Below are 24,665 nucleotides of genomic sequence, written 5' to 3' on the forward strand. Positions count from 1 at the left end.
AGTAATGCCTTTCATTAGCACAGAGTATCCAGATCCTTGGAAATAACTCCAGAGGGATTTGGATAGAGAAAGTCCTAGTTTCCTATTGAAACAAGTATTAAGAGGTGGAGCAGGAATGGGTTTGAACTTAAACATAGATAAAGGGTAGATTAAAGGACTGAGGAGGTGTTACACATAAACTATGTCACCACCCATCATGAGAAGAAAAAGTGTGAAAGGTTGGTTTTAATCTTTTCTTTGTGCTACTTCACAGAATAAGCACAAGAGTTTGCCTTGTTGAGACTAAGATATAGATTTGGCTTTATCGTACTTGGCCAAGAACAAGACCATGGCAACATCAAAATACCTATCCAGCTAGCATAAACATGGTGTCGGACCATCTCTGTGCTCTGCTAGAGATCTGAGACAAGTTTATTCTTACAAAAAGCCAATTACCCTGTCTTGTTAACACAAGGTGTTGCAGAGAAGTAAAGAGACCATGTCTCTGGAAAAGATGAGCTGTTTTCAGGATTTCTGAAGTCCCAGACAGCAGTCAACATCTTTGGAAAGCAGGTCATTGTTTTAGTGGCTCTACATGGAACAGGAATCTAAAACTGGGCAGCTATATTTGAGAATATTGTATTGTGTCTTTTAGTTTTTAACTTTGACCTCCACAGCTCTAAATCTTCTAGTAGCTCTGGTACCTTTTAGGCAACAGGAAATTGCTTTTCTGCCTTTGAACAGGGTAAATAATGTCAATAATGACATCATCCACATTTTTGTGAGATCTGTTTAATTTTCAAAAACAGTGGATTCTGGTAAGCCTGAGCAACTGCTTCTGGAAAAAACTTTTCTCCAAATACAAGGTCAAATGGTTATGATGTTAACTTACAGACTCTCAGTTAACTGCTCTCTTCTGCAGTAGTTGTCCCTTATGGACAACTTGAGAAAATTGATTAGTCTTTCTGTATCTCATTTTCCTACCTTCAGGTAACGCTACTACTTTTTCTCACTCTTGTATCTGCTTCCTTGGAAGTCTTCTCCCACAAATCTTGGTTAGAAGACTCATTTTAGTGAGAAAGAGCACATCTGGGAAGAAACATCTTTATATGACATCTTCATTAAAAATCTCAGACAATCCCCTGAAAACCAGTATTGTTTTGCCTCAACAGATCCTGGCAGAGTCCCAGCCTGCACTCTCAGTCACTTCAAATGGTAAGCAGGGTGGGGACCAGGCACAGGATTGGTAAAGGCATAGCTCCAGGTAGAGAACTGTTGCTGTTGAATAGGCCTACTGATAGACTAACCCTCTGTGCCACTAGAGATGCTACAGGGTACCTTCTTGTTCTCCATGGAGGGGGAGGGCAAAGTATGGTTTACGGGCTGTCTTCCGCATGTTTATAGAGTTCTGGCTACAGTACTATAGTCCTGGTGAGCTCTGAAAAGAAATACATAATTCTTTTAAGCACAGTACTGTATGGCAGATTGGGGAGAAGATGTGTGTGTATTTACTTGAAGCTTGGTGTGACCTGGGTTGAATGAGTGTACTTGTGGGGACATAAACCCAAGAGGTCATGGAATCAGGCCTGGCACGCTGAATGACTTCTCAGTGGTATGTAATTTAAGCTAATATTCTTCCCCTCCCAAGCACTTCCTCTGCCATGTCCTGAAATTTCTGTCCAAATCTATTGGTTGCTCAGCCTTGGCCCAGGCTTTGATTAGAGACTTTCTTCTTCTATATTGCATGTTCCCATATCTAAGGATCATGTAATTTCAGTCCAGACAGCAGTTCTTAAGTGAGAAAAAAATATATCCAGTATATGCAGTCCCCATTAGAGAAGAGAGAAAAAAAAAACCCAAAACAAAAAAAAAAAGGCTTATTTTCATTATAAGTGGAACCAGGAATGTAAAAGTTCAATTACCAGAATGCATTTGCTTTGTACATTTTAAACTTGCTGTAGCTAGTGTAACCGGCACATGCAGTTGGGTCTAATTGCTGCTTTCCAGCTTGGCCTAATTGATGCTCTGATTTGCAGTCACCTACCTCTATGAGCCCATGTTTCATTACATTTTACCCTTGCTCCCGAAATCCTAAAATCCCCATGGGGAGAAATAGATTACAGCAATCCAGAGCTTTTGTGTGTGAACTGACAATTCTTTCTCCCCTCTACTTTTCTTCATCTCCACATGAACAATGCAAATACAGTAGGTTGACAAAGAGATGCATTAGTTACCCCAAAATACTCCTTACTGAGGCAGGCATAACTGCTTTTGAACTCACTAGGAGTTTTACTTAAACTCTGAATGAAAACTGCAGTGGTATAAAATCAGCTCAGAGATATTTTCATAACTTAATTGGGATGTTTATGTTACAAAGCTGTTAGTCTCTGCTCACAATTACAAAGAAAAAGTTCTTTGCTGAAGAATATGCCAGTATTTTACATGGAAAATTATTTAAATAAAAGCTTTTGAAATACGGAAACCTGATGGTTTTAGCTTTAAATAAGCATTTCAGTCATCATAAAAAAAAAACCCAAACCCTCTAATGTCTCCTGCAGCTTTGATTTCAAACACGTCACATTCTTCATTAAAGCAATCATTGTTAAAACAGAGGGACATAAAGCAACATAGGATTTATTCCTTCATTAAACTGATGATCCGTATATGAAGCCAATTAACATTATGAGTCTGGTGAACATCAAGTGTAAAGAGGTTACAGAAAATTAAAAGCAGTCACCTTGGTCTTTAGATAAAGAAAGAACACTTTTACATTATAAATTATAAGAGTGTCCAAGCGGGACAAATCGGCAAATTTGGTTAATTGGAAAATACATTTTACTGCACGTGAATTAGGGTAAAATAACCTTTTAGCTGCTAGCCTTTTTTTGTGGTCAGGTATTGAGAATCATGGGAAAGGAAGTATTTGGACATGGAAAGACAAGAGCCATTTCATCAAACTTGAGCCATTCAGACTTTCTTGAGTTTTACAAATGATCCCCTCAAAGCTGACCACTCTCAAGGAAAACATCCATTCAGTGATTTTGCTCATCAGTTCAGTCCTAGGTTTCATTGTCATGGGAGAGAAATGAGAAGAGGTGTGTTTGTGTGTGCAGCACAGGAACAGTTCTGATTTAAGATAGACATAATCACCAAAACATCTATCCAGAATTATATTTTGTTGGACTTTTCCTTGCAGACGTAGTAACTAATACTGATGTAATAACAACAACAACAACAACAATAATAATAATAACATAATGACTTTAAGGTCTTTGCATAAAAAGGGACTTTTAGCTAAAATATTGTAGCTCCCCTCTGTATGTTATTTCATGCTTCAGCTTGTTTTTAATGCTTGCTTTTGGTAGCTAGATGAGAGGAACGACCAGAGAAATACTAGCCATGATCCAAAGCAATTTACTGGGGTTTTTTGTTGGGTTTTTTTGTTTGGTTGGTTGGGTTTGTTTTTTTTTCCCCCTGTGGTCCCAGCTTCGCAGGAAAGTGCCTACAGACGGCGGGCAGGGAGAGACCCAGAAACAGCCCTTGACAACAGCCTTTCCCTGGGGAAGGGACTAACCCCACGCTACACCCCAGCGGGCCGTGCCCGGGGCCGTGCCGTGCCCGGGGCCGTGCCGTGCCCGGGGCCGTGCCGTGGCCGGGCCGCGCGGTGTCGGGGGGCGCGGAGCGGCGGGCGCTCTCCGAGGTGCTGAAACGCGCCGCTGCCGCCTCCCCCGGGCTCCGGCCGCCCGAGGACGGCACCCAATAGTCCGAAGCGCTAACTTTTAATTATGTCAACCCCACGTTTCGCGCATTAAAATTAAATAGGCACCGAAGTGGCGAGGGGTGGGGGATTATATATTGCTTAGTTATCTCCTTGTTTTGGAGCTGCTTCTTGGGAGAAAGTTCAGCCTCACCCGGCTCAGGGTCCTTCTGCTTCTATTTAAAAAGCAGTGACTTGGAGCACTTCCCCGTGCTCCATTTCACCCTCTCTGCCTCCTGCAATACGCTGAACTTGCAGGCTTCAAACTGCTGGGGAAAGTGAGTCTTGGAGCCAAAACAGCAATGCAGCCCCCTGACTAGAGCAAGGCCTGAGAGCGCCATAATGAAGTTATTATTATTTTATTAGGGGTTCTTATGATAAAACACTCTCACTCCTCTCTTTCCGACGTCAGAGAAAAAGGAAAAGGCACATCTATCGCTGTGCAAAGGGATCCTGCAGTACTGGCCCTACGTGGATTTTAAAGCTCGGGATGGAGAGGCTGGCAGGGGAGATCCAGACAGCACCTCTGGGTCATGTTCCTCTTTTTAAGGTTAATTGACCTAAAGGTTGTGCTGGTATTTTAAAGAGTGCAGTTGGATTCAGAACATTGGTCTGGCGTCTTGCACCGTGCTCTGAAAGCCATCTCAATTCACAGTGTACTTTGCTGTTCAGAGACTTGCCTGGATGGTAAGTCAATATCTGTTGTCAAACAGAGATATCCCTAAAAGCGTTTATGTATGTGTATACATGTAAATATATATATGTGTGCGTGTGTATATTTATAAAAACATGTTAGAATGTAGTTTTCTAAATCTATCACTAGTATGCTAAAATTACGGTGAATGGATAAGATCAGATCAAATCAATTTGAATCTCAGGTACAATTAATTTTTCCTTTGCTTTGCTAAAATAATGCTATACAGGACTGAAACATAAATTCAGCTTGAATATACATTAGGGGAATTTCCACATCTGTGCCTAGTGTGAAAGGCAGATAGAGCAGGTGATATTTCTAAGGCTTATTAGTGCTTATTTAATGAGACCATATATACAGAATAACTTTCCAAAGACATTGTCTCTTCAAAATCTCTATCTATTTCTGCACCTGTATCATCTGTATCCATCTCCTTTGCTCTGGTATGAACGTGCTATGTCTTTAAACTCCCATCAGATCTAAGAGAGCCTGTGTAGATTTGCTCGCCCTTCCTGCACAGAACATTACAATGTTTATAAAATATTAAATTTGTGTAGTCTGCCGGAGAAGCAATTGTTCCAAAATAAAATCAGCAGTCTAGACGAAACATAGACACCAGAACTTATCAACAGTTGTCTGACTTACATCTTCTGATGCATCTTGAGTGGGTCATAATACCAACTTTATTTTCAGTGGTGCATAAATTAATTACACGCATTTAATAACCAAAATATCATTATATTCCCCCTTTAATATCATAAAGGCTTTACGCCAGGGAAGCACTTAATGTGCAGGGGGCCATAACAGGCTATTATCCTTGTGTAATGCTATTACAGAACCAATTATGCGCCATTATACTTGCTTTTTTTGCAGTTTATGTGATTTGATCCAATCCCGCGTCCCTGACTTGAAAATTTCATCTGGGTACTTTAAAGTCTAATTTTCACCCGGGCTGAGGCAAGGGCCATCTCTCTCCGCTGAGCCTATGTCTCGGATGCATTTTAAAAGTAATTGCAAAGGGTCCCGCCGCATATCATTTGCAGACGGGAAGCGAGCATAAATCCAGAGACCCCTCGCTGTGAACAAAATCAAACTTTGCCGTGGTACGATCGCTTGGAAAGGCAAGGCGTGTGCAGAGCGGCCCCCCAAAACCCATCCGGCGGCAATTAGCCGGCGCTTTGTCAGCGCCAGGGTCCAGGCGGCACGGCACGGCTCGCGCGGCGCGGCACGGCACGGCCCCCACGGCCCCGCAGCCCGGGGCACCCCGGGGTGGAGGTGGGGGCCGCCGGGGGCCGCCGAGCCCCGTAGCGCGAACGCTCAGAAAAGAATGGGATTTTGTTGCTGCTCTGCACATTCCTGGTGTTTGCTGAGAAATGACGGGGTTTTTTCTTTTCATCTTTTTTTTTTTTTTTTTTTTTTTCCCCTGCTCTGCACACCACGTGGGCCATTTGTAGGGCCCAATAGACCTATCCAAGTTACTCACTGTAGACAGCGCTGGAAATAATCAGATTAAGGCCAATTATGCGTGAGATTATAAAGGCAAGTGCTGAGAGGCAGAGCATGCTGTAGACAGATATAAAGACATCTGGTCACTTCCAGAACTCCACAGAGCCCTTCTGTCTCTGCAGCCAACTCACAGCGCCTTATTCCAGTGCAAAATACCCCCAAACCTTACTGGTGATTTTTACTTCTGTTCGGTTTAGGTATGGATTACTATTTTTATTTGCCTTCTGGATTGTTTTTTATATGACTGCATATAAATTTGAATAGGTTTTTTTTTTTTTTTTTTTTTTTTCTTGCTGAGGACATTGGTTTCCAACCTGAACACAGCTCCCAGTGCGCTGGATGCTTAAAAGAAGACAGCTTTTAGGTTTTATTGCTGTTTCATTTAGGCAGAATAATTTAGATTTTTTTTAAAAAAACGGTTCATTTTTAACTATAAACTTTTTTTCTTTATGTAATTATTTTCTCTGGTATGGAATATCTGAGATAACTAGATAGATGAATGAATGATTGGATAGCTAGATAGATATATAGATAGATGAATGACTGAATGTATGTTTGGACGGATAGAAAGAAGAAAGAAAGAAAGAAAGAAAGAAAGAAAGAAAGAAAGAAAGAAAAGAACAAGAGACAGATCATCTGCTGGGGGGTCAGGGAGAAAAAAAAGAAAAAGAAAAGCAACAAAGTTTTGCTGATTCTGCTTACTGTGCACCTACCATGGAGTTTTCTGCCTTTGGCTTTTTCAGTTCGTTGCACAGAGTGTTAGACACTACTTTCTCTGCTTCTTCTGGGATAGGATCTAGGCTTATCAGTGAATTTCTCTGGGTGCTTTCTTCTGGTTATTCACCTAATCTGTTCTTTCTCTCTCTGTCTTCAGGTCGGCAAGAGACACCTCGGCGCTGAGTGGCGGTGCCCGGCTGGGGAGCTGGTGCCGGTGTGTCGGTGCGGGGGTTGCGCGGAAGCCCCGCGCCCCGCGGGCTGGCCCCGGCCCCGGCCGCCGTCGGCCTCGCAGCGGCGGGCAGCGGGCGCCCGCCCAGCCGCAGGGCCATGTTCTACTTCCACTGCCCCCCGCAGCTAGAGGGTGAGTGTTGTCGAACAGAGGCGTGTAAGTACAAGAGCTGAACTTCGAGGTGTGTGTGTGGGGGGGGTGTGCGCTGGGGGCTGGAGGGAGAAACTGTGGTCTGACTTCCTCCAGGAGCCAGCACTTTTGACTGTCGGGGTACAGATATGTGCTAAAATGCAGATATATAGAGACAGCTAAATACTAAAGGCCATCATCTTTTTCCTCGAGAAAACACAACCTTATCCCCCCTCCCCGTGTTCAGCTTTCCCCTGTTGTCACCGGATGGAAAGAAGGATTGCATGATTTTTTTTTTTTTTTTTAATTTCATTCCTGTTGGAAAGGCCTTGTTTTTACACCCCCACCCCCGTCATTTTGCCACCTGCCTCCCCTCTGTGGATAGCGATCCCGCAGTTGAGCCTCAGGCTACGAAAGAGATGCTTTTCTCCCCTCCCAGCACAGATGTTGGTGTCATGGCTGTAATCGGGACACTTTCAGGACGTGGTCACGCCTCCTCCCTCCAGCCAAAGGGACCGCATAAATCTTTAATGCTATTTTACAAACATTCTGCGGGAGGATGGGGAAAGACAGGGCACGACTGAAGAAAAAAAAAAAAGCGGAAAATAAATATTTGGGAGGATTTTTTTCTTTGTGTTATTGATCAGAGGTTTTTGTTTATTTATTTTGTTTGTTTCCTTTAAAAACAAACAAACAAACGGCAGCCTTTGGGATTTCCCCGTGTCACTGCCGCATATGCCCAGGGCCCTCTGCACCCGCTGCCTCCGGCCAGCGCTCGTAGTGCGGGGAGCAACCCCGGAGTCCCGGCCGCGCAACTTCAGCTCCGGCCGGGCTGCTCCGCCGTGCCCGGGCAGTGCCGGCGCTCGCCGCGGCTGCATGGCGGGGGAAGCGGCCCGACACCGTAAATCCCCCTGCCCGCCCACCCCGGCGCCTTGCATCGGCATCACCCGCCGAGCAAGGGGCTTTCCCCTCTGTAGCGCTGCCAGGAAGCGGTGGTCCAGTGGTTTCATCCTCCTCCAGGGAAGGGTCATCCCCGCTTTAAGCACGGCTGCCCCAGGGCCAGCGGACCCAAGCCGGTCTGCGCATCGCCGGCTGCAAAATTGGCTCCCCAAAGTTGTTCCCGGTCCGGCCGGAGGGGCCGGGGGTCCCTCCGCGCCCCGCCAGCCTGCCCTGCGGCCCCCGCCTGTGACACTGAGCGCTGGGGCGGCTTTGTTCGTTAGTTTTTGGCAGACAGCTTTGGAAACGTGCTCTTGTTTGCTTGTTTGCTTGCTTGTTTGTTTCTCTGGTGGCAGTTTGGGTCTGAGCCGGGGAGCGGTCCCCGCAGCCTCTCCCGGCGAGGGGTGCTATGGGTGGAGGGCGCCATGCCCGGGCCGGCCCCTCGATCTCCCGGCGTGGGGAGCAGCGGGGCGGGGGAGTGGGCCGGTCTGCCCTGCTAAAGGGTGAAAACAGCGTAGAGCATCCCAAGAAAAAAAAAAACAAAAAACAAAACCTCCCCCCTCAAAAAAAACCCCCCAAACCAACCCACCCATCATCCAGCTGACAAAGCAGCAACAGAAAAGCTCTTTTCAGTCAGCTTTTTCGGTGGGTTTGGGCACCCGGGGAGCCCCGGCGGTGCCGGAGGGAAGCGACCGGGCTCGGGGGGTCACCGGGACACTATTTTATTCTCTGATGAGCATCTCCCAGGGCCGCAGCTAGCCGTCCGTCTGTGTGAGGAGGGGGCTGGGGGCCCTGTTTATCTTCCAAATGATGCTGCAAGATGAGCGGCGACCTCCAACCCTTGTGCGGGGACAACCGGCCCGGGACGCTCCACCGGGCAGGTCTGCAAGTAGTGTCCTGGAGACACTCAGAAACGCTTCTGTGGGTTTAGGTACTTTTCTGTTCCGTGTTTTTTGTTGTTTTGGGGGTTTGGGGTTTTTTTTTGTTGTTTTTGTTTTACCCTGTTTTGTCAGCAAACAGAAAGGGAGCGAAGCAGTTCAGCCAGAGCACCCGCGATGTGTTACTGGGGGAGCTGCGAAGGCCGGGGTCTGCTCCACGGAAGGTGGTTTGCATCCCGGCGGCCTGTCTGCCCTCTCCCGGCCTCCGACCAGGGACAAACTCCCAGTGCCCCAGTCCCCTTCTCTCGGGCCCCTCGAAACGCCCCGTCGGGGAAGGGCAGGGGCTCCCTCCTCCAGCCCCGCCGCTGACTACCGGCGGTTCAGCCGTGGCCGACCCCCACGAGTGCTCCCGGTGCTCGGCGCTGTACGAAGCCCCGCGCCCGCGTTCTCGGTTCTCCTCCAGGGATGAGGGTGAGCACACGGCGGGGCGGCTTGGCAGCTGGTCGGACGGTGTGTGGGTGTGCGGGGAGAAAATTGCCAACGGCCCCAGTCCTGCTCCTTCCAGGCACGGGGGCTTCCCCTGGTTCTCCCGGCAGACAGGCAGGGCTTTTACGAGCTCGAGCTGCCGTCACCACGCCTAGGTCAAAGCCTCGTCTCTTCGTCCTTTTAAACACAAATAGCCTAAAACCGGCACTTCCCCTGGGGCAGCTGCCCCTCACCCGCGGAGGGGTGAGCTCAGGCCTGCACGACCCCCAGGTGCCGGCAGGACCCCCCAGCCCAGCGGAGCACCCGCTGCCCGGCGGGTCCCGCGGTGCCTCCCGGGCCGACCGAGCTGCTCGGTGCTCCGCGTCCCGCGGAGATGGGGCAGCTCTCCCCGCCCGCTCCGTCCCGCTCCCGAACGGCTCCGAGCCCTCGGGCCCGCTGGGGTGGCCCCGGCTCCTGGGCCTTTACCCCCTCCCGGGGCGCGGCGAGGGCTGCGGGTCCGTGCCCCGCGCCCCTTAACACGGCTCTCCGCCCGCAGGCGCGGCCCCCTTCGGAGGTCACTCCGCCGGCGACTTCGACGACGGGTTCCTGCGAAGGAAGCAGCGCCGCAACCGCACCACCTTCACCCTGCAGCAGGTAGGAGCCTGCTCTTCTCTGCTCCCTGACCTGCACCCCGATTGACCCTTGCCTGCTCCCTGCCTGCCCTTTGCACGCCCTGCACCGCCCGGCTCCCTGCCCGGCCCGCAGCCTCGGGCGGCCCCGCTTTCCCCATCCCTCGCTGAAACCTCCCTGGGGCGGCCGGACAGACGCCTCCCGAGAGGGCAGCTCCCCGGGCCGTACCGCGCCCCAAGCCGTGCCTTGCCCTGACAGATGTTTGCTCTCCTCCCCTCCACCAGCTCGAGGCACTGGAAGCCGTTTTTGCTCAAACCCACTACCCCGATGTGTTCACTAGGGAAGAGCTGGCTATGAAAATCAACCTCACGGAAGCCAGGGTGCAGGTAAACATTCTGGGGAATTATTTAACTCTCGGGTATTCAAACTGGCAAACTTTTTTTTTTTTTTTTTTTGACATCATGACTGCAGAGTGCACATTTGGCCAAAGAACGCAAATGAAGACGATCTGTCATTTTCATGATGCACTTTAATAACATCAACATAATGTGGAATATTAGATTAGGTTGATTAATCGGTCATTCATAATTAACTAGTGATAATGTTCTACACTAATTTGTCCGCGTCTCCAAGGTACTAAATTACATCAATGCACATCCATTTCCTTGCTTTTGGAGGGGGTGTGTGTGGAGAAAAGAGCTGAGACGTGATTCTCCAAAGCAACTACGACCACGGTCAAGCAGTGGGGTTAGTCAACTGCAGGGAGCCCAGCTGCCGGGAAGAAATCTTCTCCACCCCTTCAACTTTTTTCCCTTTCGCCTTCTTTCTAAACTCTTAATTTAGACAGCTAAAGAGCCTGCAGAGCAATTCCCACACCTTTAATATGATCCAATAAATACCATTGGCCATGATTACTCTCTTTCCACCCCCACTCTTTTCCACCCTTTCCTTTCTTCCTTCCTTCCCCTTACCTGCTTTTTTCCCCCTTTTTTGTTTGATCCAGGTGTTTGTTTTTCCATATCCAGGGATTAACGTTATGTGTGTACAAGGTCTGCTAAGAACAGCAGTCCTGCAGTTGTCAGAGATGGATCCCTCTAACTCTGCAGGCATCCACCACAGAGTTGCAAGCCATTTTTTGAACACAATTATGTATTCATTTTATTTATGGGTCTTTTCTGCATGCTGGTTTTTTTTTTTTTTTATTTAGGTGCTCGGGGTTAAGACTATGCAAAGATCTAATTGTAGGAAATATAATAGCTTGCCTTTTGTTCCCTAGGGTCATGTTAGTATCTCTTAAAACCCAATGGCTGAAGAGAGATAATGGAATTCACCGCAGTAAATTGGGGATTGTAAACAAATTATTTCTCCTATAATCAGATTATGCGATCCTGATTATTAAATCTGAACATGAATCATTGGTCATATGCGGGCAAATTAAACTGATTATTATTTGGAAATGAAAATCTCCTTTTGCCACTGCATTGTAGGTACTGGCTTAAAAAATAATAAAAAATGCCATTTTGGCTATTGGTGCCTAAAGACTGAACTGCAAATTGAGATAAATGGGACAATTATTGAGCATTCAGAAGTGGAAGATCATAACTTCTTCCTGAAAGGTGCAAGGGTGAGATAGGGGTGGTGACAATTAGATTGCTGAGGACTGGTGTTTAGCCTTGTTGTTGGCTATTATGCAAACAGACAATAGATGCAAGCATTTGTTTAGCCTGCTTTCATGCAGGGACATGGGGAAACACAGAGGATGGGAGATATGTTTACATTTATACCCCTTGCTCATTCAAATATGATTAATGTGCTATAAAGCAGAGTCTTAATCGAAGATGATGTTGTCAAACAATAACTAAATAGGGAAATAAACGACTTCATCATGCTCTTTCCTCAGAAGCAGGCGAACTGTCAGTGCAAAGTCATTAAAATATGATAATGAAAAATAGCTCAATTAAATGTTGTTATAGCTGTGACCTTCATTCAATTAAGACGCAAGAAACTGTCTGCATTTTGCTTTGCATTTAACTGCTCTAAATTTAGAATATAGATAAAATCATTATTCAACGTTTGCTGATACATGCAATTAAAAGGCAGCTAACTAAAATGGAGTTGTAGGAGGAGAATAATAATAATAACAATCTCGCTTATACTTGAAGTCATGTATTAAAATGTGGATTTCCTGACCTCAAGGGAGGCTTGGCATTTTCCACCTCAAATAAGGTGCTGTCAGAGCATTGGCTCCAAGGTAAATGGAAAAAAAAAAAAAAGTGTTCAGACTAAAAGTTGGGGGATAAAATCAAGAACATGAATATTTATATTGCATTACAGGGAAAAAATAAGTTTTGGAAACTGGTTTGTATTAAACTGCAGAATGATCTTCCAAAATTAGTATCTAACACCTTTTGAGTCCTCTAAATGCAGACTGGACAAATACATCACAGAAGTAACATCAGGTATCAGTCCTCTCCTGGAAATGGGCTGGAAAGGATGGCCTAATACATGCCTTTTCATTTCTGACCTCTCTGATTCTAGCAGCAGCTCATTTAAAGACTTATATACAGTTTTGTCAGGGTGCTTAAATACGTATTTATGTCCATCTCTATCAAAAGGGTTTCAGATGTGTTAAAACATAGAAATCAGAATTAAATGTGTTCATAAAGGCAAGCACAGGTTTAAATGTTTTGCTAACTGGCACAGTAATATCAAAACTTTTTTTTTGATTTTTTTTATTTTTAACATGCATTTTGAATGTCTTTAGACATTCCTGGCTTTTTTTCCAGACACAGAAATATTCCAGATACAAATGTAATCCTAAGGCTCAAGTAGAATAACAATGGGGACACAAAATAAGAGGAAGTTTTAGCCAAGCTTCTAAATGACTGCTTTAACTAGAGTAACAATTTACAATTTCCTTGCTTCGCATTCTGCTAAACATGGTATTCCGCCTGGATTGCTCTCCTGCTTCAGGTGTGGTTCCAAAATCGAAGAGCTAAATGGAGGAAAACAGAGAGGGGTGCTTCTGACCAAGAGGGCTCGAAGGAAACAATGGCTGAAGTGGCACCTCCTGCAAGGAATTTAAATTCCCCTTCTCCAGCAGATCAAACCAGGAACAAAAAAGAGGGTCTGGAGATCCAGCAGAGGTAAGAGTAATACATGTCAGCAACTGCCTCTCTTTGGGGTAAGCATGCATCCTATGTATGTACATTCATACAAACTTGCCTGCTGCTAAGCCTTGACCTACGCAGTATCATCTTCAGGTACAGCCCAAATCATTAGAAGATGAGCTCTCAGGCAACTCATTGCTGCCTGTGGAGGTGCTGAGAAACTGGTGGCTGTGGGAGGCTAATGTTATCCAGGCTTGGTCCTATCTAGTTGGATGCTGAGACACCAATGTGTTTGTGTGCATGCACAAATGCTCTCTTTGAAATCAGCTAGTTCTGGTTTTGTAAGGAAGTTGTTTTCTCTTCTTCATCAGCCTGAGTCGTGCAGTGGGTCCCACAGGACCTTTCTTCCCTTCCTGCCTGCCAGGGACTCTTCTCAACACAGCCACCTATGCACAAGCTTTATCCCACGTCGCTTCTCTGAAAGGTAAGTGATTTTGTTTAACTTCAGGGATAAGCTCAAAGTGTGGCTCTTTCAAGCTAAGTGGCATGGTCCCACTTGAGGCGGTGGGAAAGCCTTTGGGAAACGATGGATCCTTCTTTCTGTTGTGATTGGCAGTAACTGCACTGACCAATGCTGCAGACACAGGACTGAGTCTCCTGTTGTAACTTGTAGCATCATTTGTGGTGAAGCTCCTTCACTTTACTCAGACAGTTAGTTTTAGTGAGGTCAGGGTTTGACTCAAGGAGCAAGGCAGGTAGGGTTTGCTCCTTTAGAGATTTCTTTGTATATGCTTTTTTTTTTTTTTGAGAGTCAAATTTATACTAATAAATTAGTTATACACATCCTTTTGCATTATACATTACCTGGCACCGTTACCGATGCCTCATCCGCTCTTTGCATGCTGTTTCCTTTGCAGTACTTCTCTGCACAATGCCAGACCTTTCTCTTCTTGAACAGTAGGTCCCCTTTGAGAACTTGAATAAAGCGTGTGCATGGGGACAGGGAAGGATACAAAGTAATTCCTTATTCCCTGGGACCCAGGCATCAGGAAGGGTACATCCATATGCTTTTCAGTTCCCAAAAAGCAGCAGTATGCATCTTTTAAAAATAAATCACCAGCTGATCCATTAGCTGTTCCTAGTCTAACAATTTATAAGAATAAGGGTGTAAGCAGGATGAATTCAATTTATAGATTTATAGGATGTAAAGCCTCATAGCACTGCCAAGCACAAAGTGGCACATACATTTACTCTGTGCCCCAATGTGGTGCAATAATTTGTGAGGAAAGTTTCCCAGTTTAAGACTCTCCACTACAAACACAAATGTCCTCTAATACCTCTTACCATGTTCTCTGGCATACCTCATGCTCTTTATGAGTATTTCCAGTTAAATCAGCATTGCCAAGGTATAGTCCTGAAGCAAGTGCTTGGAACTGCTGAGTTTTGCATCAAGTCCAGTGTCCTGCTCCCTGCTCCCCCTTCCCTCCTGTCTTTCCAGAAAAGCTGAAGCCAGGCACAGCATACAGCTACTGCTATTTTGGTAGGTGTAGGACCTGTGGTTCTGAATCAAGAAAAGCCACACAAGTGTGGCCTGAACCCTAAAACCTAAAGGATGACTGTCAACCTAAACCCTGTAAGTGGGCAGCGGCCGTTGGACTGCATGAGTCCTCCTGATCTCTGCCCTGTGACTGCGAAGTCTTGGGGCAGACTCTCAGCTTCTTCCATTGTGCAGGAACAGCCTCTCTGGAGTAGGTACAGGTGAAATTCTTCAGGCAAGATGATTTTTCGTTGATAAATGTAGTCCCAGGCAGGTTAAAAGGTGTGGAAAGGGGGTTGTGTTCAGTGAATAATTTTGGATGGACGTAAGGGATTTTTTTTTTCTTAAAATTTACATTTAAGCATTTTCAAAATTAAATGCATCAATACATTGTTCTCACTTGTTTCATGTTTAAATGTAGCTAAATTTTAAGAAAAATAACACAAATAAATGAAAGCCAAGCAAAATGAAATAAAAATTAATGAAAAAAATTGTCATGAGGGTTTTTTAAGTATTATTTATTTGGAAAACTTCCAGATATTCTTTTCTGTGATTTTATAGCTCAGCCACTACATTGAGAAATTAATAATTTGCTCCTTTTTACAACCTAGGGGCAGGAAAAATCCTATTCCTGAATCTCTTGTAGACATACTTATTAGCTAGTCCATTGCTCAGGCTAAGAGGCAGTGTCCCTGAAAAATTGGTCCCAAATGTAAATGTAGATTTTTTTATAATTTGTATAGGGATGGTCCATTATCAGATGCATGCATATTCTCCTGATGAATGTTGTCAGCTACATATGCAGCTCATTGCTGAGATGCTCGCTGTATATTTCCTGCCTGGCACTAGAAATCTCCAGATCCATGCAAGGGGACTGGGATAATGTAGTATATTTTGATTTTAAGAAATCCAGTTACAGATTTGCATATCTGCACATCCACCTACCCGGAACTTTGTGGAGCTGCCTATGCCTGACAGCATATTGTTATACTTGCAGGGAACTGGTAGATTGAGCTGCTGCTTTGAGGGGAGATCTTTTTCTTCTGCAGCTAGGTCTCAGTAATATCAAATTTTGGTTTTGAGGTTAAGGGGGATGAATTTGTTTTTCTATAAGGTGGCAAATTTGATTTATACAAGCAGAGAATAATTGTAGAGTCTTTCTTGTGGTATTTATATATGGAGTATTGTCTCCTTTTTCCTTGGCTCATCTCCACAAGTTTCTCTTTCCCTGTTTCTCCAAGAGCAATTCACTTGAGCTGGGGTAGGGGCTGTGCACAGCAGACCTTGGGCTTCAATCTTGTTAATTAGCAATGATGAACAGGATGTTTCTAGAGGTTCTGAGTAGACCAAAAATATCACAGGCCTGATTCACATTTTGGTTTTCTTTGATATGGAAACACCAAGTGAATGATGGTTCATCTAAATTAATGTATTTGAGAGCACAACCAAGCTCACGTGCGAGTCTGGAGGAAGAGCTAATGGTTATGGGAAGGAAGGAAGGAAGGAAGGAAGGAAGGAAGGAAGGAAGGAAGGAAGGAAGGAAGGAAGGAAGGAAGGAAGGAAGGAAGGAAGGAGGGAAGGAGGGAAGGAAGGAAGGAAAGGACAGGGAGAGACACAGTGTTCACAAAACCTTTATACGGCCTTCTTCGTCTTGCTCAATTCAGTTTGTTTGACTCTCCCTTCTCATTTCCCCCTTTGAGTTAGGAGCTGATTTGTACACTTCAGGCCTGTCAAAGGAGAACTAACCCTACATTTAGGTGGGCATTAGTCCTTACGTGTCTTAATGAGGTGACCTAAGCCTCTCCCTTGAGAATCTAGTCGCATTTTGCAGCAGAAATGCCAACAGGACTCTGCCACAGTGATTCTCAGGGCATAGGACTTTTTGCCACACAAAATTCCATCAAACTCAGCATAAGACATAGAATTCTGAGCTCTTTGGGTTTTTGGATTGCTTGGATAAGGAGAAATTCAGAGAGCAGTAAGGTTCTCCCAGATTTTGTAAGTTTTATTGAAGAGTGAAATGATCAAGAGCTCTTCCTGGTATCTCTCTTCTGCTGACTATGCTTTGAAACCACAGAATTTCTTTGTGCTTTTGAAAGCAAAATAGTTGCTCCAGAATCAAAGCACCATTTCACTACCGATTGATGCATGATCCCACTTTCTTCTATGCAAATGTCAAATTAAATGCAGTTCCTCTGTGTGGATCCCATAAATAGATATGTATTCCCACCACTGGGAGAATAATCCTGGCCAGTAAAGGGAATCATATTCTTCAGTAAGGCCATAAAAGCTGCCTGCAAATGGGCACTCTCAGCACATCAGATACTACTGGGAAGTCTCAGTTGTTTTCTTATTCTTTTGAGAAGACAAGATGTGCTTTGTTGGGCTTGCGAGCCAACACTTCGTCGGTGTCAGTGAGTAATATTTGACTGATGCTTGAGAAGGAGACAATTAAAATCAATACAGTGAATAACAAGTGATGATGGTGATGTAACTAATTAACAATTATTTTATGCTCTCAGGGACCATTTTCATTCTGCCACCTGAGAGTTCTCTGTCTTCTGTAAAGAAACTAATACCTCTTTTTCTCCTTCTCTGACTTTGATTGCTTGGCTCCAGACCCAGATTTCCAAGGCTACACAAAGTGTCTAGGGCACATAGTTCCTGGTTCTAATTCATAGAATAAGGATATAATAGCTGATGATTAAGTTGGTCTAGTAGAGACAAGAAATCTCAGGGCAGCTAAGCATAGGGCAGGGACTGAGCCTGTAACTTTGTTTTTGGAAAGACTGTTTTGGAACCACTGTGGGTTTGCCTTATGCTTTGTGTGGCTCTGCAACTCTTCAACAGGCAGCACTCACCTGAATCCCACAACATGTGCCACTTCTACAAAAATGAGGGATATTGTTAGAGCGTGAGACTAGATGTGCTGTGATGAATGAGAAGAAAGCTATTCTCCCCAAGCAGTATGCCCCATGAAACCTGCTGTCTCTGAAACTGAGATTTTTTTTTTTTTTTTTCTGTGAAGGGATGGTATTGCCACTGCGGGATGTGCTGGGAAGAAAGCAGGCCAGCTATACAGTAGTGATCAGAACTGTAATTCAGAGCATAGGCTGTTCCAGAGTATATTACCACTGGACAGTATTTCTCTGCTTCTATCCAATACTCCCTATTCAGTAATACACACCTTTTCTTTTTCTTTTTCTTTTTTTTCTATTCTGTAATGTTTTTTCCTTCTCTTAGGTGAGTCGCCTTCCTCTGAAGTTTATCACATTGGAGGCTGTACTTAGTAGGAAGCATCTGTTAACTACCGTATTACCTCACTGCATACTATTCTTTCAGGAAATGCAATTTCTTGTTTAAAAAATAGCATAAGTTCATAATTTCTGTGGTATACAGGGATTCCTACTTCAGGGTTTTAAGTTCTTCACCACTAGCCATAGTCAGGAAGAAAGTTGGCTTGCACAGATGAAATTTCTGGTGTTTGTTACTCTCTGAAATTGTCCTAATTTGACAACTATGCTACTTCATTGTGGTGACTTCGACATTTCCATGATCTTCCAAGATGAATCACTTACTGTAAACCATGCATCTGCAGTCCATTTAGTAGATTTAATTGCAGACCTCAAATATGAAGGGAAAATACTTGTTTTATTTATGGGCTGTATAACAATAGAGTCATCAGGAGAAGCTAGTGTTCTGTGCAGAGAGAGACCTCAAAGTACCTTCTTAATGGATGACAGCATGAATGCAATTCATTAATGTAGAAGATGTTATTAATGGGTGTAAACAAGAATCTCCGGTTTTTAGCGGAAGTGTTCTACCATTCTGGTGGCTGAGGCCAAGAGCGTGTCTGCTACATTCCACTGAAATTTCCCCAGACCCCGTGATGAGTGCAGTGTATGAGGAGAGAAATAATTACACTTGCCAGGGAATTACTTTCATAATTCACCCACAGCTCTGCTCTGTGCAAGTTAGAGCTCAGCTGGTTTTCACAGCACCTCCACGCTACTGATAGAGAAGCAGGGTTGCATTACGCACGTCAAAGTGGATATTCCAGGGCACCATTGATTAGGCTCTTTTATGGTTTGTTGTTGCTGTGGTTGCTGTTGTTCCTATTAGGGAGGCTTAATTGCAGTATCCAGGAAAAAAAAACACAACAACTAGAACTGCCCATCCATTACATTTCAATTTCTATTATGGAAAGATGAAGAGAATTTGCCCAATTCCATCGTGCAATTCCCATTGCCAAGGCTGAGAAAGAAGCGTTCCAGGACCTAACTTACCCTTGAACTGGTGTTTACTGAATTGAAGCACCACTGCTTACCATAAGACTGGGGAACAGGAATCAAAACTCTTGGGGTCCTTTATTTTCTCTGTCATTCTTGATGATGGACTTACTGACTTTTCTTGTGTAATATAGCAAATATATCAAGTGGGTTCTGTTTGGCATTTTCCATAGTTTACTTGACACTGAGTTTAGAGAATTTGAAAAATTTATTTAGTTTACTGCAGATGCAGAGACCTTGAGCAAATGACTTTGATTCCCATACCTCAGGTCCCCAACTCTAGCACTGCCCTACCTCACAGGTAGATTTTTTTTTTGGTCTTTATCACAAATATTAGGGAATATGCAGATCCTAGGAGCCCTAATAGCCTTGGGAAGGAAATGGGTGCTGGCTTGTTCCTCCAGGACAAATCTTGATTAGGTTAGTGGACCTTAGCTGGGCTAAGGGGGTTCCTATTGACCCCTCTTGGAGTTACACATGTCAGCAGGATTTAGCGCCAGATCATGTTTTTGATGTGGAAGGGAAGAGTGGTAAATGGTTGCTGAACTGACAGTATTCAAAGGACCGGTTCTGTTCTTCCAACTCTTGTGGACTTTGCCACCTGATTTCCTGTCCAAACAGGCAAGGTCCTGGCTTCTGGATTTTGGTTTTTTTGAACAGTACTAATGGCTCACTGGTAAATGACACTGTGAACTTGAGGTTGTTTTTGACCTTCCAACCCTTGTGAAAATGATTTCAGAGTTTATGGTGATTTAGAGCTCCAGAAAACCAGTGTGACTACTATCAGAAGTAAACAACACTGAAATAAAGCATCATACTTTCTCTGAAAACTAAACAGCATGCATTGACAGGTGAGGATTTTACATGGGAATCTTCCCTCACTCCCCTCCATGTCAGGTTGATGTTCAGCTGTCCACATCAAATGCTGATATGCACAAATACTGAAAGAGAAAAGGAACTGGGGGTTTGCCTTTTGGACAGGCTATCTATTAAATTCTTTAAACTGTTGAGCTAAAGTACAAAATATATATTTTAAATACTTATGCATCAATATGGGCCCCGCTCCCACCCCACTCTTCTCCACTGAAACTGAACGTTGGAACTGCACAAAAGGCTCCACAACCAAAATTGTAGATCAAATATCATTACAATTGAAATGTGATGTTGGCAGAGACAAGACAGAACTAATTTAATTTTTCCTGTCAGTCTCTGTAGTAGATCAATTAAACTGCCAAGTGGATCAAATATTTCAGACTGTATTTATTACATTAAGTATTTATGTTCAGGCTGAACATTTAAAGTATGATCTCATATAGGAATACAAGGAGGTTCAGATCAATTCAGCAGAATTTGCTGTAAGTTAATGGAAATCTAATTGTGTATTTTAATTTTGTGTACAAGAGGCAGTCAGTTCCTGAAAGAAAGAAGAAGGTACCCTGTCCATATCATAGCAATTTGAACCAAGTCCCATTAAAGTAATATCAGACTGTCATAGATGTTAGTGGAAAATGGATCAAGATCGAGGGCTAACATCTTAACCCTCACTGATTTTGACGGGAGCTAGGTCCTAAACTCCTCTGAGGATCCAAAATAAGTAGGAATGATTCCATCCTAACCCACTGTGGACTCAGAGTTACTGCAATAAGATGTAAAAAACTGTTCATGTCTGCTATACGTGGATGTCTCTTTCTTGGTGAAAGTCAGATCCTTGTTCATCGTGGGCTGACTGATGGGCAGGTGGAGACCTCGATCTCCTGATTCTCTCATCGTTTGACCTGGCTTTTGTGCCAGCAAAGTCTGATAGATTTCACTGGACTTATTACCTGAGCACACAGGCAATTGTAAGGTAGATTCAACCTTCCTTACATCCTACATTAAAAAAAAACCAGGGCTAAATCCTACTGTCCTGTATTCTAGCTGGACCATGGAGCAAATGACACTTGTTACTTTACTTTTTTTTCAGGTGTGAGCTGTTTGCAAGTGTTTTAACCTCAGTGAAAATGACAGGAATGGTTTATGGGTGAATTATTGCTGGAGATAGCCCAGTTTCCACCACAGGTAACTGCACCCTCAGGTTGCAGAGCCACTAGGTAATATCAGGTCTAATTATTAAGCAAAGAGCTTAGATTGGTACTGAAGACTGATAAATATTTTATCCCTCTCTGACAATGGAATGAAAATTATTCTTCGGGAATGAAGCTGATTCCCGCTCCAGTGTAGGGACTCTGAAGTGCTATCTTCCTCTCCTCCCTCTTGTTAAAACATTGGCCATTCAGCACCCCTGAAGTAGCTGCGATTCAACAGGGCAAAAAAATGACTTTATGAGCATGGTTGGTGGTGGCAAAAGCTGTAGTTGTGTTACTGAGTGGATTTTGTTATAAAACCTCCTTCTGACCTGCTCAAAGCAACCACAGAATTAAAGACTGAGCTTCCTAGTGCTAAAATAAAGTGGGGGATTTTAGTCAAGTGCTGAAACTTGCCTGTGCGATTCGTTGGAATGCCTAGACCCATGGAAATGTTGGTCTGCTGATCATATTACAAGAATATTACAAGAGAAAAGAAGACTTTCTAGTTACATTAATAACTTGTCCCTTCCCTTGTTTTTAATTCTGTTTTTTAAAACGCAAAGAGTACTTTTTCCTAAATGTTACCTGCAAGCTGCTAATCTCTGACAATTGCTCTGGAGAAGTCTTGCCAACATCCTAAAAACAAACAACTGTCTGCCTTCATCCCTAGCAGATGGGTGCTGACCCGTTGCTACCGAGAGCAGAAGTGTAAAAGAAAGACTACCTGCTCCCTGCAGGTTATTAGTTCCATCACTTAGTCATGAGCCATTTAACTCAAATATTAACTGCAGAAATTAAAGCAAGTCCTTGGCTTGGAAAGATCAGAGGAAGACATTGCATTGTGTCAGGATATGCGTGGCCAGGCTGTTCTTGTTGTGATGTAGCGTAGCAGCAAAGGACACACTTCAGGTGTGCTCGTTTGGGAACTGGCCCAAGTCCCAGTGTTATCAAAGATAAGCCAGAGGAAGAGGCTGCAGTGGTCCAGCTCAGGAAGGCAGCTGGTAGAGTGAGGACAGCCTCTGTCAGCAGGTTGCAGGGGAGCCTTTTGGCTTAAAGGGAGAGGAATACCCATTTCACCCTCTCTCCAGTGTTTTATAGCCTGCTTGGAACAGCCCATGTGTCTCAGATGACAGGGTAGAGGTGGTCTGGCCCAAGATGGGACCCTTAAGCCATGTCAGCAGCAGCAGCTTTAGGTGGCCTTGGCTCACTTCTGGAGGCCATTGTCTTCGAGGTGTCATCATTAAGCAGCACAGAAATTGGGTGGGTGAAGGTAGAACAGACTCTTGCAGGTAGGCATGATGACAATAGTTTGCAGGGGCTTGGCCAAGGAAAAGCTTATGTCATCTTACAGTGAGACAGGAGAAGGTCATTAGTTCCTGCATAATAACCAGGATATTTTCACCTTTGTCTCTGCAGCAATCTTTCACACTCACCCAACAAGTGCAGCTGCCCAAACTGATCAGCTGCAGCGTGCAGATGGAGGGCAGGGGACACCTCCAGCATGGGGCGGCTGATGGCAGCCACAGTGCAGCAGCTTGGTATGAGAGCAGAGGATGAGCTCAGCCTTGCTTGTGAGGAAATGTCATGTATGATCTAAACTTCACTGCTTGCTTCTGGCTCTGCTTGCCCTTACTCACTCTGTCACCCCGGATGACTCACAGTGTAAGATCCTTCACAACGGGCCTCAGTAGAACAGAATCTGGCTTTTCTAGCCCTGATCCAGAGAATGTCTATGTACTCACTAAAGGTTAATAGGGGAGGGTGTTGTTGCCATTCTAGACTTCAACCCCATCTCTGCCCTCTCCAGATTGACCATGGGGGGAACAGTCAGACAGATCCCATGACCTTCCCCATCAGTGATGGTGCCTTGTTTCCTTCCTCCCCAGGGAGCCCACTGTGCTCATGCTGCGTTCCAGACCCCATGGGCCTCTCCTTCCTGCCCACCTACGGCTGCCAAAGCAACCGCACTGCCAGCGTGGCCGCGCTGCGCATGAAGGCCCGGGAGCACTCGGAGGCTGTGCTCCAGTCTGCCAACCTCCTGCCTGCCGCCAGCAGCAGCCCCACTCCTCCCGCCAAACCCGGCCTCGAGGGCAGCCAGGACAAGCATCCCTCTCCGGCCAAGGAGCACATGGAAGGGGAGAAGAGCGTATGAGACCGGACCAGCACCAGACCCTCGGCTCAGGGCAGGGACCTGCCGCTGGGGCTCTGCCGCGGGGTGAACTGCAGCGTGGCCGTGCCCCAGCAGGACATCACGGTGCCACCAGGGACCCGGCAAATCTGAGTGGCCTCTTTGGCTGCCTTTCATGCACCCTTGCTTTTCTTGCGCCGCTGTAGGTTCATTCCCCTGATTTATTGGCACTATCTGTGTTTGGAAACATTTGTGAAACTGTTTTTAGCCCCCTTCCACATCCCAGGGACACCGAGACGCCCAGGATCCTGGCTTGCTCCCGCACACCTCAGGTCCCCATCCTGTGCAAGATGGAGGGCTGGCAGCAGGGCAGTGCTTCGCGAGGTCCGGGACAGGAGAGGCATCCAGGCATCATTCATCCCACCGTGCACAACAGAGGTGAAGGAATATACAGGTATTAACCAGCTTGGCCTGCTTTTCTTCTGATGGCATTTGACTTCAACCAAATCTATTCCAGGCAAGCCAGGTGTAAGAGAAGCAGAAATTAGAATGAAACTATTAAAATTATTTTCCTTCTCCCTTCTTTTACCCAAAAGCAAAACTTGCCATGGAGTAGATAACTGGGAAATTGCTGAGATCAGTTTACCTGTGAATAAAAACCTTGCACTAGTCTCTATGTGAACATTAGTCTGTTACTCTTGCCATTCCCTGGGTTAGACATAAAAGACACATGACTCCAGAGCAGCGTTCATAGCTTCAAACAGTAATGCTGGTATTTAATGGTGAGTGCAGTTATGTCTAGATCTGCACAAAGCTGGGGGTATTTTAGCATCATTCTCTTGGAAAGAAAGACTGGAAAACAAAATAATCCTGCCTTGCAACACTGCAAATATGTCCTTGCATGTTGTGTTTTTAATAAAAAGGAAATAAAGCTTGGAAGGGTATTCCTTTATGCCATCCAAAATCAGACTATTCCATTCACTGAAGGCTTGTTGTAGTGAATCTAGATATGAAAATGTCTTAATTATTACAGAGTGAGCACAGTGCAAAGGAGAAATTGGTGCCTCAGGAAATATAGTCTTATCTCTGACCCAAAACTCCCCAAAGCAAAGCAGACTAAGTTCTGATGCTCTAGAGCAGGCATTTTAATTTGGGGTGCCTCACATTTTTTCCATGGGAAATGCAGATGCAGATTTAAGCTTAGTCACAGGGACTTGCTTTTCTCAGGTGCATTTTTCAGACTCCTTAAACTTGTCTACAGATGCCCCTGGAGAACAGGGTGAAACTACTGCTCTGAGACTTGACCAAGTAATGTGGAGGCCACTGGAAGGATTCTTGTGAGCTCTGAAGGTCTTCAGAGCAGGTTCTTCATGAGAATGCTGCTAAGATCTGTCCTAGTGCCAGTGAGAGGGTCTCCATTACAGCCCTTGAAGTGGTGCTGTTTAACTCTTGGGCTGATTTTGGCACAGAATCTTAACTAGCAGAGGTAGTCTTGTTTCCAGACTGTAGGTATCAGTTTACCAGCCCAGGTTTTTCTGCCACACCTCATTCAGGGCTGATCCTGCACATTGTGCTGAGGACCTCCTGCACTGGGCTGAGCATGCTCTTTTACACT

The 24,665-nt window shown here is 45.0% G+C and overlaps 1 protein-coding gene across 1 annotated transcript; it reads left to right on the top strand.

Annotated features, from left to right (window-relative positions):
- The first annotated feature begins 6,980 nt into the window (after nt 1-6,980).
- On the top strand, nt 6,981-23,174 carry DRGX (dorsal root ganglia homeobox). The gene is made up of 6 exons (XM_054832390.1): nt 6,981-7,014; nt 9,847-9,944; nt 10,205-10,306; nt 12,894-13,066; nt 13,402-13,514; nt 22,809-23,174. Exons 1-6 carry the CDS (start codon nt 6,981-6,983, stop codon nt 23,072-23,074), a joined length of 786 nt encoding a protein of 261 aa, XP_054688365.1. The 3' UTR covers nt 23,075-23,174.
- Nucleotides 23,175-24,665: the final 1,491 nt, after the last annotated feature.

This window comes from Grus americana, chromosome 7 (assembly GCF_028858705.1).
Source record: "Grus americana isolate bGruAme1 chromosome 7, bGruAme1.mat, whole genome shotgun sequence".
Lineage (NCBI taxonomy): Eukaryota > Metazoa > Chordata > Aves > Gruiformes > Gruidae > Grus > Grus americana.

Bases quoted from the DNA above. Each gene is read 5' to 3' on its own strand.
- DRGX (XM_054832390.1), top strand. From the start codon at position 6,981: ATGTTCTACTTCCACTGCCCCCCGCAGCTAGAGG. The intron at 7,015-9,846 runs GTGAGTGTTGTC...CTCCGCCCGCAG, and splicing joins CTGCCCCCCGCAGCTAGAGG to GCGCGGCCCCCTTCGGAGGT. The intron at 13,067-13,401 runs GTAAGAGTAATA...CTTCTTCATCAG, and splicing joins GGTCTGGAGATCCAGCAGAG to CCTGAGTCGTGCAGTGGGTC.